At 42.2% G+C, this 15892-nt stretch overlaps 1 protein-coding gene across 2 annotated transcripts in view; it reads right to left on the minus strand.

Annotated features, from left to right (window-relative positions):
- AGXT2 (alanine--glyoxylate aminotransferase 2) overlaps positions 1-15892 on the minus strand; it is a 399697-nt gene that overhangs the window by 22481 nt on the left and 361324 nt on the right. For both annotated transcript variants that reach the window (XM_085630974.1, XM_085630979.1), the window contains exon 13: positions 8705-8803. In XM_085630974.1, the coding sequence (XP_085487100.1) occupies positions 8705-8803 (99 nt within the window). The remainder of the gene's footprint in view (positions 1-8704; positions 8804-15892) is intronic.

Consider the following 15892-nt stretch of genomic DNA (forward strand, 5'->3'; position numbering starts at 1 on the left):
ACACCTGAATATTATTTTTCAGTCAAGAAAACTTTATTTCGGCAATTATTGCCATAAAAGCACAATTAACCCCTTCAGCGCGGCGCGGATTCCCGCGCCACGCTGAAGGTTCGTTGCGCGGGCGGGCTCATGACGGAACGGTTCCGTCATGAGCACAGCCCAACCGACGCTCATGACGGAACCGTTCCGTCATGAGCGTCGAAGGGGTTAAATAGATTTAAAAATACAGCATCATAATATAGCTAGACTATTAAAAATTAAAAAGGAAAAAAAATAATAGCATTTAAATAATCATGGTAGCAAAATCAATTAAAATGGCATCGTCCAAATCTCAGCCCTAACTTTTCACTAGACATCTGCGTTTACACCACAAAGCAAAAAGACATTTGGATATAGCAGCAACAAGAACCGGATGTGTATCATATTTTAATAGCCTAAAAACCTCTCTAAAATTTCTAATTCCCAAATTCCTACAGAGCTGGAAAACCCATTTAGATCTGGCGGCCTTATATGCGGGACAAAAAAGATCACATGGGTCTCAGTCTCCTCTGTCTCGTTACACCCAGGACATAATAGTTTGTTGGCCCCCGCCCAGTTGTTAGTAAATGTATAGAGAGGGAGCGTCCCGTGTCGGAATTGGAGAAAAAGTTTCTTGGCTAAAAAGGGTTGAATGAGATCAAGAGCTGGCTCCAATTTATAGTTCATTTTAACATCTAGAAACCTAGAGGTTAAACTAGATGTCCCTAACACCCTACTGGTACACATCAGTCGGAATTCTTTTAAAGCGGAGGTTAGGACTGTTTAGAGATGTCAAGACAAGATTCCTCGGCAGAAGACCACAAATCACTCCTCCCAATTTGACGAAAGGTATCCCGAATATAGGACAGCCAAGGGATTTTTTACGTCCCCCGGATGCGCATAACTGATTCTAGTTCCTCTCTATATACAACCAGCTCAGGGGTACTCCATAGCCTTCGCCAATACAAAAGTGGGCGAGAGGCTATCACTTCAGTGATGGGGAGAATGCCCAGATCCATCCTTAGAGGGACTAAAGGGGTACTTTGAGGGAGACCCAAAAGTTGCCTTAAGAAGTTATTTTCGGTCAGTGCCAGGGTTTTTGTCTGGCAGTGACCCCATAATTCAGCTCCATAGAGGGTGGCACCCCTTGCTTGAACTTTATAGATTTCTACAGGGGGGCCAATAACCCTTTCGGCACATCTCCTATGGACTTTTAAAATCCCCCCACTAACTTGAATAAGTTTTAAGTTTACCTTGGCAATCTGCGGCCCCCAGTCCATTTTATCGTTTATAGTAAGCCCTAAATAATCAAAGACTGGGACCCTCTCTAAAGGCCTTTCGTCCATTTTGGGGTATGGGCAATTTGTGGTATTGGCATGAAACACCATATACTTTGTTTTCTTTATATTTACCTCGAGATTCCTTTTCTTACAAAACGAGCCAAACTTCTCTAGGACACGTTGCATCCCCATAGGTGTTTTAGATAGGAGCAACGTGTCATCTGCAAACATTAATGCAGGAATTTTACGATTGGCAAGTTTAGGGGAGTCTATATCCTTAACTGATAAGAGATCTTCAATTAACCCATTTAGAAAAAGGAAGAAGAGAGTTGGTGGGAGAACGCAACCTTGTCTCACGCCCTTCTCTACAGGATTCGGAGCAGAAAGCTCCCCTCTATTTCCAAATCTAATTTTGGCAAAATTACCTTCGTGGAGGCATTTTATCTGTTGACAGAGATAAACTGGGGTCCCCATCTCTAACAACAGGTCCCGCAGCTGATCTCGGTCTATTTGTATATGTTTCATTTCCTGTTGTCTGTCCACTTCATTTAATACAGGTGCGGTGCATAACCGAGTGAATACTGGTCCTCATGCCTTGATGAATTTGCCAGTAAGTCTTTGTGTGGCAATGAAACATGTCAGCCGGTCACACTAAAATGGTTTAAACATGTGACTTTCTTTTAATCACGAGTATGGGCATAGAATAAAGACGTATGCCATACCTGACTCATTTTAGTATACATTTTTTTTGTTAGCAAGTAGGCATAGCTATTTATTCCTGAATGAGTTTCTATAGGAGGTTGATGTGTGATTTTTCCTTTAGAAAAAAAAAGTATACAAAAGAAACACCTTAGCTTTAGTATTGGTATCGGTTCCTCCAGTCATTATTATAGGAAAGTTGCCAATGATGATAAAGCGAACATGCTGGTGAAACAAAGCCAACTGGCTTATGCAAGGCACTTCCAATATTTTCATATCATTTTTATGAACTGTTTGATTTGTATCTCCTTTCTCACTGGGCCTGATAAAAGTATCACACCTAGGGCATAGGGTCTGTCTCTGAATGGGTACTAGAGCTTGACCTTCCCCTATTACAGACTCAGGTACTAGGGGTTGCCCTTCGAGAAACAAATAGTTTGTGTGATAAATATCAAGGACCTTGTTTATATAAGAGTCACAGTTGACCAGTGGCAAATGGACTGCTACTGTACTTTGCTGTTAACCTCTTCCTGACATCCTGAGAGTGTCTAAGTACCTTACCCCCAAGGTAGTGGGGGCCTTAGAAGTGTACTCCTGTGGTTGTTTGGTTAGCAGAAGAAAGTTTAGAAGCTTTTGGAAACTTTTCCTCCAGAACTTCAGCAGAAACCACAAAAAAAGCATCTGACCAGCAGTTCCAAAGAGACAGATTGGATGTCAACTTCGTCCCACATGGATTTACCTGTATCTTGAGAAAACTACTAGGTCCCATTGAGAGCTGGGACTTAAAACATTTTCCAAACAAAATCTCAAAAGCCTTGAGTGCCGGCTTGACCAATCTGCTCCAGGTATATGGCCTTCAGTTCCACAACAGCGGCAACAGTTTCAGTGACCGCCCGCACAGAGAGGAGTTTTCTTTTCAAAAAGTGATATGGTCCAATTTTGCTTTGGGAATTTGAACAAATGAACATTTATCTTAAAAAAGAAACAGAGTTCCTTTTTGAAGTGGGACTTGGAAACGTTTTGAACACTTTGACTTCTAGATTTTCACTGAGATCAATGCAGTTGGTGTATTTGACCACGACTCCATCATGGTGGTCTGAAATTGCACCTTGGTCTCGGTCTAACATGACTGTTGACTTACATTGGGGCTTTATTTTTCTTGGCGCTTTTCACTTTAATTGTTTAAAAATCAATATTAGAATATTTTTAAGTCTATTTTAATGTTAAAAAGATTAAACATTTGTAAACTTTTTCTTTAAAGAAAAGTATTTTAATTGAAAAACAATGTTTAAAATCTATTTAAAAAAGTGTTTTTAAGAAAAAACATATTTGAATGTATAATTTAAAATAAATAAAAAAAAATTAACACTATGAAACTCAAATATACAAAAAAACAATATTATATACAAACATATTTTCAAATATGGAATATTCAACATCAATATTATTGTAACACTTAAAAAACAACATACTTTGGCAGTCCCAACATTTTGACCACTATATTTTCGTAATTCTTATTTTGGAGCTGATATTCAAGTAACATGCCCAGCACAATACTTTGGGAATTAGTTCCCATGAAGTAGTTTCATTCTGATATAAGACAGTATCCTATCCAAAGCTCGACCAGTCATAATGTAAATTAAGTGGCCTCTCTGCCACTCCACTTCACTGCTACAGCTAGCACACACAGAATTGTTGTATGAGTAAGCATGGAAGTGGAAAGCTTACAACACCCTCCAGCCTTTCACACATGGGCAATCATAACAACTCTTTCAGCTATCTAAGAGACTCAGAACACTCAGTCCATGACTTGAAAGATAAGTCTTACTGAGTGTGTGCAGGCACTTATGACACAGCCAATGTCAAATGCCAATGACGCCGTTGCATAATTGGTATGTAGCCGGTAGGAGACAATATTTGTGTCCACACAGCGGAGCCAACTCTCAAAGCCCAGTTCCAATACTAGCCCCTTGGATTCCCTTCTAGCACACAGTACTTCCACTTGTCGGCTAAACGCCAGCCTAACCACCCCTGCTACTGGCTCTCATCAGTCTTAGAAAACATCCAAGCGATATCTCCACATTGTGTAGATCTTTCTTCACAGAACATACCATCTACCTCCCCATGAGGTACAAAATAAGAGGGCCAGTAATGCAAACATGTACAAACACTGCAACAAATATTCTTCTTTTGCAGTGTAGTCTCCTTATTTGTATGGGCATAAGCCCTCTGGCAAAGAGCCCAGCCTTTTTTCTCAGTACCATTCTTAAAGATACATCTTTGAGTCCTTATGTCCCAGGAACCTACTCAAAATTGTAAGCAAACACACTCAGCTGGTTGAGTATAATACACTAGGTCTTTATGTAATACAATTACTAGGAATCATCAAACAAGAGTGGTCGATCTCCGGTTGTCTCTGTAGCTTTCAGGAGGAAATGAATGTCAATTAGTAAACACCAACACCCATATTTTGAGTAGCATTCATTCAAAGAAATGGTAAAGGAGGTGGAAGCAGCGTTTGGGGTTTCCTTGAGATGGTTTCCTCAGGAGTTGGAACACTACCATCAAACTGGAAATATATTAATTTCCTGCCATTAAGAGAATTTATGTGGTCTCCCATGGCTCATTCTTGTCGTCATGACTGTTCGTTATTTATGTTTGTCCATTGTTGATTCTGATTCAACGAAGTGGCGTGGCATATTAACCATTTGAAGATAACGCCCATATTATAATTTTCTTAGATGTTTACTGAATCAATTTGACACAATGGCCATCTGTCTCACTGACATTAAGACTTGGATGAATGAACAGAGGCTCTACAATAATCAAGATAAAACAGAGGTAAACATATCTTGCTTGTTACTGAAACACAGCTGAGTAGTTATCAAACAAAATATCGTACACTGCAGAGGCTGGTTCAACATATTAAACCTAGTTTTAAAGTGCTAGACTAGTGGGGGTTCTCATTGCTAAATCTCGGTCTGTGAAACCACAGATTAAATCAGTTTCTTCTCCACGAATGGTTAGCATCACCCTTAACTTACACTACACCACCATTCTGTATCTAGACATCACAAAATCCCTTGTGCATATTGTTTTGTTATGTGTTTCCTGCATGGCCCATTGTAGTTTTCCCTATGGTAGCCAAATTGTGCAGGTAGTAGGCCGCATTTTCCTTTGCTCACGTTACTATATAAACACGCTTGCCTTTGTGCCACATCCTATTTTCACTAACCCTGGGCGTAGTTCGCGTAGTCGCGCTACGCGTAGCTATGCGAAGTGCACTTTGCACTACGCACGCTACCCTAACTGCGTAGTGTGGAAGGGAAATGCTGTTCGCAATGATTGCACAGTGCTGGACGCTTGTCCGCACTGTGCAATCATTGCGAACGGAATCATGCACAGTGCAAGCGGTCGTTTTCTGAAGCTCGAGTAGATTTGTACTCGAGCGGCAGCTTTCTCAACAGGCTGGTAGTTTCTCATCGTAAGCGGTTGCGAGCATATGCGACCACTCGCAATGAGAAACCTGGCCTCCCCGAGTTGAGAATGTCGCCGGGAGGTTTATTTTCCACGCTCGCGATCGGCAACTTGAAGTTGCCGATCGCGAACGAGGAAAAAGTCTCACCGGGAGGTTGATTTTACTAGCTCGCGGTTGCCAACTTGACGTTGAGGACCGCAAGCGAGCAAATAATTCCTGCTACGCGTTTTTGCACTGTGCTATGTGCGATTCGCGTAGCGCGTAGTTGCGAAAACTCCGCACACTCCGCAAGCGTAGCATAGTTTTCTGCCCAGGCCTAATTTTCACACAGAACCTGCATATGTTTTCATGCTCTGTTCTTTTCCTGGGGTTTAGCCTTCACACCACAGACAAGGTCGAACAACAATGCCCCTTGTTATTTTCTCTGGTCAGGCACAAGCACCTAGACATAACACCAACATGCAGCTGCTGTTTATGTGCACACATGTCTTGTCAAATAGGTGAGCACACAGGTCCAAAAAATACACATGGAGAGAGTACAGAGACAAGAGGACTGCGTCAATCGAGATCAATCAATCAAGCAGCATATGTAAAGTGCAGCACTGTCACCCCTAGAGGTATTTGGTTGCTGTGTCTCCATCGAACAGCCAGTTCTTGAGTCTCTTTATGAAGTCAGCCAGCAAGGGGACTGTACGGAGCTGGAGGGGAAGGTCGTTCCAGGTCTTGCCAGTGATGCAGGAGGAGGAGCCACCGCTGAGGCTGCAACGGATGCGTGAGGTGTGTGTGAGGTCGAGTAAAGAGGAGCACAGGTGTCTAGCGGGTTGGTGGAAGTTCAGTCGATGGTTGAGGTAGGCAGGTCCTAGGTTGTTTAGGGCTTTGTAGGCATGTGTGAGGATTTTGAACTGGCATCTCTTCTGGATGGGGAGCCAGTGGAGGTTTTTCAGGTTGGGGGCAATGTGGGTTCATATAGTGAGGTGCAGGATGAGTATCGGTGCTGTGTTCTGTGTGGTCTGGAGTCTTCTGAGGAGCAAGGTGGAGATGCAGGTGTAGAGGGTGTTGCCGTAGTTGAGGGAGCTGGTGACGAGAGCCTGAGGGATGGTCTTTCTGGTGTTAGTTGGGATCCATCTGAAGATTCTGCGGAGCATGCAAAGTGTGTGGAATCAGGAGGAGGCGACTGCGTTGACTTGTTAGTACATGGTCAGTTGCCTGTCGAGGAGGATGCAGAGGTTGCAAGCATGGTCGGTCGTTGTGGGTCTGAGTTGTGCCAGCCCCCAGTTGTGGTCCCATGTGGATGTGTTCTTCCTGAAGATCAGTATTTCAGTTTTGTTGGGGTTGAGTTAGAGGCAGTTGTCTCTCATCCAATTGGCTACATTGGTCATGGTGTTGCAGAAGTTGGTTTTGGTGCTGAACGGGTCTTCGGTGAGTGGGAGGATCAGTTGATTGTCGTCTGCGTAGAAGATTATGTTGAGTCAATGGGATCTGAGGACGTCTGCGAGTGGGGTCATGTAGAATTGAACAGAGTGGGACTGAGGCATGACCCTTGTGGTGTGCTGCATATGATGTCTTTGGTTGTGGAGGTGAAAGGAGGCAGTCGGATGCTCTGTGTGTGTCCTGTAAGGTAGGAGGCGATCCACTTGAGGGCATCTTGCTGTATGCCTATGTTGTAGAGTCTGTTGATGAAGGTGTTATGGGAGATTGTGTCGAACACCCCGGAGAGGTCAAGTAGTATCAGGGCCACAGTTTCTCCACAGTCGAGGAGTCTTGTGATGTCGTCTGTGGTGGCAATCAGCATGTTCTCAGTGTTCAGTGCTGTGGTTGGCACAGAATCCTGATTGAGAGGTGTCGAGCAGGTGGTTTTTTTCCAGGAATTCCGTGAGCTGAGCTGCTTGATGGCTTTTTCGAGTACTTTGGCTGGGAATGGGAGCGGGGAGATCGGACGATCATTTTTTAGACTGTTGAAGTTGGCAGAGGCTTTCTTTAGGAGGGGTCTGATGTCTGCGTGTTTCCATCTGTCCAGGAAGGTTGCTGTGGAGATGGAAGTGCTTAGGATGCTGGTGATTTGCTTGCTGAGTGGGTTTGTTGCAAGGTTGTCGAGGTGATGGAGGCAGGGGTCGGAGGGAGTCCCGTAGTGGATGGAAGACTTGATGGCTGAGGTGGTCAGGGCGGGGAGCGGAGACCAGGTGATAATGGCTTGGCTGATGCTCGCTGGTTGTTTGAGGTCATTGGGAGTGGACGGTGGTGGGATGGAGGTTGAAATTGTTGGGCCTTTGCTATTTTCTGTACCCATTAAAAAGATAAACAACCAGATTCACAAAGTCATCTGTGCACTTAACAGTCCATTTCTGAAAGGAAGGAGAATTAAGGGTATTGACCAAACTTTTGCAGCTATTTTCTCATCGGCTAGATGTTTACTCCAATTAAGGGAAGGAACAAATCTGTTTTCATGGCCGGTATCACAGTCAATATTTCTAGACTTGTAGAGGAAGAGATTTCCATCAAGAAAAAATTGTTCCCCATGAAGAATAAAAAAAGATTGCATGTCCAAATGCGCTTAACTACAATAGTTCCTCAAAGGGCTGTGTAAAGGGTGACACATGCGAGAAATCCTAGGAATCTGCATCTTTCAGAAGTACTTCTGAAATCCTAAAGTCATAAAAATGGTTTATGTTGTTTTGATTTTTACCTCCCAACAAGATCGATAAAAGATACAGTTGACACATGAAAATTAAACGTTGATTACAGCAACAGCATAATCAATATAAATAACATAGCTAATTATCCCATTCCCGTTCATGATCTCCATTGCCCCAATTCAATACACTTAAATACACTTACTGAAAAACTAAAAGGCACTGTAGCAATTGTTAGGATAAGAAGAGCAGCCATTGTCACTGAGAGAACCTTTTGGGCTTTTTTGTGAGTGTTCTTAAGAATCATTTGCCTCAGGTAAGGAAAGCGATAAGGGGAGGCAGACAAATAACACTTTTTAGATACTGCATATTTGATTAACAAAGTAAGAAGATCCCTTAAAAACTCAAGGAAACTCTCAGAATGTACTCAAAACACAGACCTAAGTCCATGTGAGTATATGTTTGACTTTCAGTCAGGGAGTCTTGTTACTCAGACCCATGAGAGCTTGAGAATTATTTCCAATATGAGAAAAACATTTCAACTATAAAACATAACACAAATATAATGACATGTTTATATGTATTAAAAATTGCTGTACCTGGCCATAGAGTCCACCCTTGCCAATCAGTACTCCCATGTCCTTGATGTCTTCCCAGATTTGGCTCACTTCTTCAGGTGGAAGAGGTTGGCGACTTTCCTGTTACAGAAAAGGTCATTTTAATTTAATGTAAATAAGACTGTGTGGTACATAAATATTTTCTAATTACAATATTCCATTATCCTTAGTATTTTACAGTTCTAGGCATGCCATCCCATGGAAAGAAGCAAAAAAGATATATTGATCCTACCTTCTGTACAAGAGTTTTTCTATGTAAGACTGAATTCACTGATAAAGTTGACAAGACAAGCACTGCCATTTAGACTTAGGATGGCACTTGCTGTCATGACTTGCTCCCTGCGTTCTCGTGTCTACCACCAGGGGGCTGAACTGTAGGACTCTCCAGTGTTGTAATAAGCTTCCAGACCTTACCCTTCATGTATATACTGACTTCCAGCCATTTGGACACTCTTTGGAAATTGACATCCATTACCAATCCATGCCAGGTTTTGTGGAAGCCATCCTGCTCCTGCCTGAAACTCCATTACCTAGAATTCCCTGCTCACTGCTTCGTCTCCACCCCTGCAGGCCAAGAATGGGTGGAGGAATTCAGCTCACCTGTGGCTGGCTGCTGCTGGCCTGCTCACACCTGATGCATGTGATTACTGTGAGCTCTTTTAAGCCCCAGCTCCCTTCAGGCCAAGGTTGGTCATTGTAGCGGTATACCGGTGAGACCTATCCTTGTTTCCTGAGATTTAGTTATTCCTTGTTCCTGAACTGCAGCAGTTTCCCTCCTCCTGAACTAGCACAGCCTGCAGTGCTACCTGGACTCCTGAGCCTTAGCATTCCTTGTTCCTGAACTGCAGCAGTTTCCCTTCTCCCGAATTAGCACAGCCTGCAGTGCTACCTTGACTCCTGAGCTACCAACACACTAGCAAAAAAAGCAAAATAGCAAATCAGACTCTTATAGTGAATCGTTACGTATCACTCCTACCAGTGGATGGCTAGCATTCTGTTCTATATACGACATTTAGAGGTTGAACTACGGCAGCTCCTTCCTAACTAGCACTCCCAGAATCCATCTGCCCCCTTTAATAGCTGCCATCAATGAGGAGACTAGACTAATTGAAGGTACCCGAAAATCCGATCACATCAAGTTTGATCAACCTGCATGGCTTCTCATTGAATTCCTAAGCCTACAGTTGTATAATTGCTGTATAGTTCACAAGGTTTGCTTGGGGAGGGAGTAAATAAACTAACTCAGAAATGAATAGTTTAGGAATATTCTTCACCACTGAGAAGCACAGACCTGCTCTGCGTGGAAACTCTCACGTTAAAAAATACACAAGAAGTCTGAGGCAAGCTATTTTGAGAAATGCTAGAAAGATCCAGAACTCCATCCTTGTTGCTAAAAGGCAAAGCCCATCGTATGTCAGCTTCAAGGATGCTAAAATGTAATTTTGCTAAGATTTGGGATGATGAAAGATTTTCAGGGCGAAGATGCTGCTTTCCAGTGGTAAAACTGATAGCTATGAGTTTAAACTGCTTAAACACTTTGGCTGGTTTATTATGTTTTAGCGCAACACAGATCACCAACCAAAGTTGCAGCAAGTAGAAGAAAGCAGCGCAGAGCTATATTTGTTAGCAAGCATTGGCTATTGTTCTCTCTTTGCTGTATAGGAATGGGAGGGAACGGCTTGTGAATAGAGAAGAGACTTGTTTGTTTCAGGTTTTTATCAGTAATACTGCAGACCGTATGTTACTGTACATACACTGTATTCTATTAAGTACATAAAGACTTTGAAGTTGTTTTACATCTGTAACCCCTTGCGAAATTTTATGTCTGCAGTTTGTTATATGTCCAGTTGTTTACATCATTTACTTTCTTATTAAGTAGTTTATAAGTGTGAAGAACTGCCTTACTGATTCCATTGATTAAAAAACATACATTTCTGTTGTGTTCATTCTATTTCTCCTTCCCATGTAAGAATGGTTCAATATGCTTAAATGCCAACCAATGTAAACCTTTATATCTATGATGGTCAACTTTCCATTATCACTTTGCAGGACACTTAGCACTTGTGAAGACATTTTGCAACACGTTTCTTGGTAAGCGGGGAGCTATGAGTCGAATCTATTCTATTCGCCGGATTTAGAGAGCACATGGTGTTGCAGGGATTCGGCTCATGCACAGAACTATGCGCAGGAAACCAGGACCTCGGCGTATTGTTGTGTACCAAAAAAGCCACCTCAGTGCCCAGACCCCCAATCCGACGAGCAATAGTGTCTCATTTGTTCTCCCTACTACAGCGAAGCTACCAATGATTAGACAACCTAGAACATGCGACTTAGTAAACTCTCAGGAATAGTGGGAAACAAGAACACTCTTTCATTCACACTCATACTTGTCCACAATGTGAGTAATCAGAGACACTGTATAGTTTAAAATGTTTATTTTTAACTAAGGTGCAGCACTCTAGCCAATACGAGCAGCATAATGCATAAGAACAATATAATAAGCATTGTTACAATTCCATAAAGCACAAAAGGGGAAATCATATTATAATGACAGTGGAAACAGGATTATAGTGCCTTTTACCACCCTCCCCGTGCTCATGAGTTAGTTTAGAATAATTATAGAAGACCTCTGGGATTTGTCAGCAAGACCCCATACCTACGAGATCAGATGCAATTAATTACATCCCAGGCTCAGCACAGCTCTTCTATGTTGGAAAGCTTTTCTCCAAGTGCCACTTTCATGCATGTAATGTCATATTAAAAAGCACCCGAGTTTCAGTTGGGCCGCTGTGCTTCATGTTAATGTCTATGTTCGTGGGACTGACCAAAGTGAATCAACAGCATACATTGTTATTCAACCTTGAACACGCTGTGCAGACAGAGAGCACGGTGCCCATCTGGATATGTGAACGGTAGACAGTTCTCATGTGAAGCAGCGCCAGCAAAGTATTTCACGAGAACAGAGCCATGTAGTGTCGTGTGCAAAAGCGGCAGAATGGCAGCCGAGCATATACTACTTATGCTAACTTAGCAATGTCTGCAGTTAACCCAATTTCCTCACTACACCCTCTCCTTGGCCAGGCCAATGGACGGAGGACTCAATAGAACACAGAGTTCAAGTCAGAGTGAGCTAGAATTAAGAGCAGCAGTCATATTTGAGTAAAGAGTCCAATGTTGCACAAATGCATGAGTAAAAAATTGATTCGAAAAAAGTAAAAATCTCTTTTTTTTTTTTATTACAAAAACATCCGGCAGATGATGGAAGACATCCAGGTTAATCCATTAAGGTGTATGAGCAGTAAGTTGCAACAGCCTCCAAGAGAATGTCATTGAAATCGTCGGAAAAAACAGTAGCCATTTATTCCAGCAAAGAGAATTAACATACATGGTCATCAACAATGGGAGCTTCTAGCACCATCAGTGGACAACTTGCCTGTTCCTCAAGAAAACTTTGTTGTAGGAAATCATGCGCAGCTGCACAGACATCCCATTCCGCTAAAACTCCAAGCGCAGCCGCGGAGGCTATAATACCAACAGCAGAACATTCCAGATCATGCGCCACTAGAGGACTCATTAGCAGGTCATAATCCGGGGCAGAAGACACCATATTGGAGAGGCAAAGATCCAATGCCTATTCAAAGGAACATTCCAGGCAGGGAAATAACCAAAACAAAAGGATAATCCATAAGCCACGCTCAGAGTGGCCAGGGGTAAAGTACCGTAGCATTCAAGCATACGACTACGAAGCAGCAGCACCCGGTCTCGACTGTTTGGGGCCACAGGAAGAGAATTCATTTCGGATTAAGCAAATTAACAGCAGAATCCCAGCGGCTAGGGCAAGTAATAGTGGCAAGCCACCGAAGACGCTGGAAAAAATAGAATGGATAAAAGCTGGTATCACACCAAATCTAGTTTGAAAAGAGATCACAAGGCCAGATCCCACAGCTTTAAAAAAAATGGGCAATGCCTGTAGTGTTAGAAGCATTGAAGATAGTATGAATCAACGCACCGAAATGTAGTGGGAGATCAGTATTAAGAAGAGCATGTACTTCTGTACGGGTGTTAGCCACGTGAAGGACGAATGTCTCACGGGCAGATGTGAGCGCAACTACTTTTTGGGACAATAATGCTCTTATTCTGCTCGATTTATTGAACTCTGCCTTCAAGGTTGGAATGGAAGGCCAAATCGAGATGTCGAGCTCCCATGTGGGAGTGGAAAAAGCAAATTTTTACAGCAAACCACACGTTGTGAGACTGTTACAATGTAAGGGATGCCAGCAAGCATGCCGCAGTAATCTTAATTATTTAAAAGCAAATAGCTGCCGTTTGCTATCAGGGTAAACGTAGGTGTGATAGCTGGTACTGGATGACCCTTCAAAACACATACCAAATTCGGTGCGGCCAAGTTACATGCGCCATGCAACTGTATATTCTTACACACAAGAGAATGATCAGGTGAGGAATCACATGATTCCCCAGTGAGGTGCACCTCTTTGTTATCCCGTAAGCATCTGTATGTAAATGTTAAAGACCACACCTCGTGAAGAAATGCACTACCTAAAGGTTCATAGCGGCCCAAGGGATAATGTTTTATACATGAACTAAATTTAAACAAGGAAAATGGCAGATTTATTACCCCATGGATGCGCCACACTGCTGAATTAGTTTCAGCAACAGAAAATGGCAAAGGTTCTAATTTTTCAATATCTAACAGAGTGTATGTGGAATCCTTCATGGACATCAACGGTTGTTTATCTGTCAAGTTAAATGGCAAAAATAATGATGATGTGTTCATGTAATCCCATGGAACTTTCCCCATCTTCAAAGTTTGCAATGTCCATGCAAACTGCATAATTGAACGCAATTGATTTTGACCATGATACAAAACAGATACCTCGTCATGAACAATATCCACAACAGATGAAACAATATTGTCTAATGTGTAAATAGGGGAAGAAAGAGTGTTAATGCCATTATCAACAGCAGGCAGCACTTTTTCTAAATTAGCTTGGTCTATTTCCCTTAGACGCGAAGCAGCTTCAATTTGGGACAGCTTCCAGATTTCATTGTAAGTTGCATAAATAAATCTTTTTGATCTAGGACCAGCAGGCCCTTATATAAAATCTGTCAATTCAACGTCACCTGACAACAATGATAAATGGTGTTTAACTGTCCTAAGGGTCGAGTGTTGCAACCAATTTTGACATAATTTTCCTACTGAATAGGTAGTAACCGAATGGGAGTAAGAAAAACTTGGGTCAGGTCTATCCTGAGTGTATCCTGGGGCCTTGCCTAGAAAACGGCGTTTTGAAAGAATCCGAACTTGTTTGCCAAACCAACCAACCCAGGGGATCCATGCTGGAGATATTAAAAGTATTATTGGTAAGCAACAATTGCAAATCAACAATTGCAAATCATCAATTGCCAAATCAGTATGATTATTTCAGTTCTCATAATGAGCCAGTGCAGGTATTTTAGGTGCAGTCATTTGTTTTGCAGTGGCTAAAACTAAACAGGTTGTTTGATAGATCAAATTATTTAAGAACATGATTTGTATTGGGATAAGGCACGCACGATGCAAAGCTTCAGAGCCTCGTTCCTGGCAGAATTTAGAACCCCAAACAGATTTAAAATCTACTGCATCCTTCCACAGCTCATAGCCACCCACTGCCAGTTGATCAATAAAGAATTTGGAATACACTAATTTAGTGTGTGCTAGCATGAATTTAGAATTGGACGTAGTATTCATTTTAAAATAAAATGAATCAAGATTGGTTTTATTGAAATCAGTGAAATATACAACGTTTTTCAAAAGAGGTTTAGAACTGCCTTCAATGGGAATCCTGGCAATGTTCCCATTGTGTGTAATTAAAAACATTTCTACATGTATTAGCTTTATGCAGGCAATGATGGCCTTAATGCTGGTAACAAAATAAATCAGCATAATTTGCAGTATTTAAATACAAATCCTCAGCATCAAACGCAGCATAATACTTTAAATCAGAAAATAAAGATTGAACGTCCCAATCATCAGAGTGTATGTTATGTTTCACTACATCCCCCATAGAAACACGAAGTACATTTGGAACATTAACCACCTCGTTGGCGCCATGAATTTGGAAGTTGACTGCATCCCAAACAATTCCATTCGCAACTGGCCAGGCAGAGATGTTGACAAAAGTCTGGTCCCTCTTCATGATGTGAGAGGAGGAGTGCGGTGCCAAAGTTCCATCGATTACTTTTACTGCAGAGCGTTCAGTGAGGTAGTGACCATTTATTAACGGGAAGAAAAACATCACAAATCCAATCGACATGAACAAAAAAATGGCGATGAGCACCAACCAAATGTATGTCCAAGGAGGAACCAAATAATTTCTTTTAAACCAGGTGACAGAAACAGAAAATTTGGACGGGGGACTTGATGATGTGGAGTTAATGTCAAAAGAAAAACGTGACTGGTTAAGTGTGTTGTCTTGTAAACCAGGCAATTACTCTGTAGTGGGATACGCATATTCAGTTTCTTCATGAAGACTGCAAGCCGGAAGGTTTAGCAAAGGATCAGTAACAGCGTTCATCTCTATGGCCTAATGTTGTTTGAATTGGCCAAAACTGTATTCCTGGATATTGTTGGACAGGAAGTAGCCGGTGTTATAATATGTAGAATCGGCCAGGCGTTGTAGTTTGACATTGTCCACTGAGATGTATCTGTTATCTTTGCGACCAGGCAGTGGTGGTAAAATGACTGTACGAGTACCCTTCATGCCAAGCACGATAAGAGGGGCCAAACTCTTGCTTGTTCTCTACCTTCTCACGGACCAGGTCTCCGATCTTGGGTAGCCAGCCGATTACCGGAATCTGCAGCGCAGCTTCAGTGGCGGAGGCTAAATGTTCCTTTGCAAGACCGTCTCGAGTCTCTTGTAGTTCTTGTAGTTTCTGTAACACATCAGAATGATTATCTACGTCAAAGGATGCATCTGTGGCTGCCATGTCTAGACCGTCAATGTCTGGAACAAACATTTTTATGCCAAAGAGAATTTCGTATGGGGTCCGCCCACCCAGAGATCTTCTAGGGAGATTATTTAGTGCACGTTGTACGCTATACAAATGGGCGAACCAGTTCCTGCCAGTACATATAACTCTAGCTGTCAAGGATTGCTTTAAGTCACGGTT

This window comes from Triturus cristatus, chromosome 2_1 (genome assembly GCF_964204655.1).
Source record: "Triturus cristatus chromosome 2_1, aTriCri1.1, whole genome shotgun sequence".
NCBI classification, from domain to species: Eukaryota; Metazoa; Chordata; class Amphibia; order Caudata; family Salamandridae; genus Triturus; species Triturus cristatus.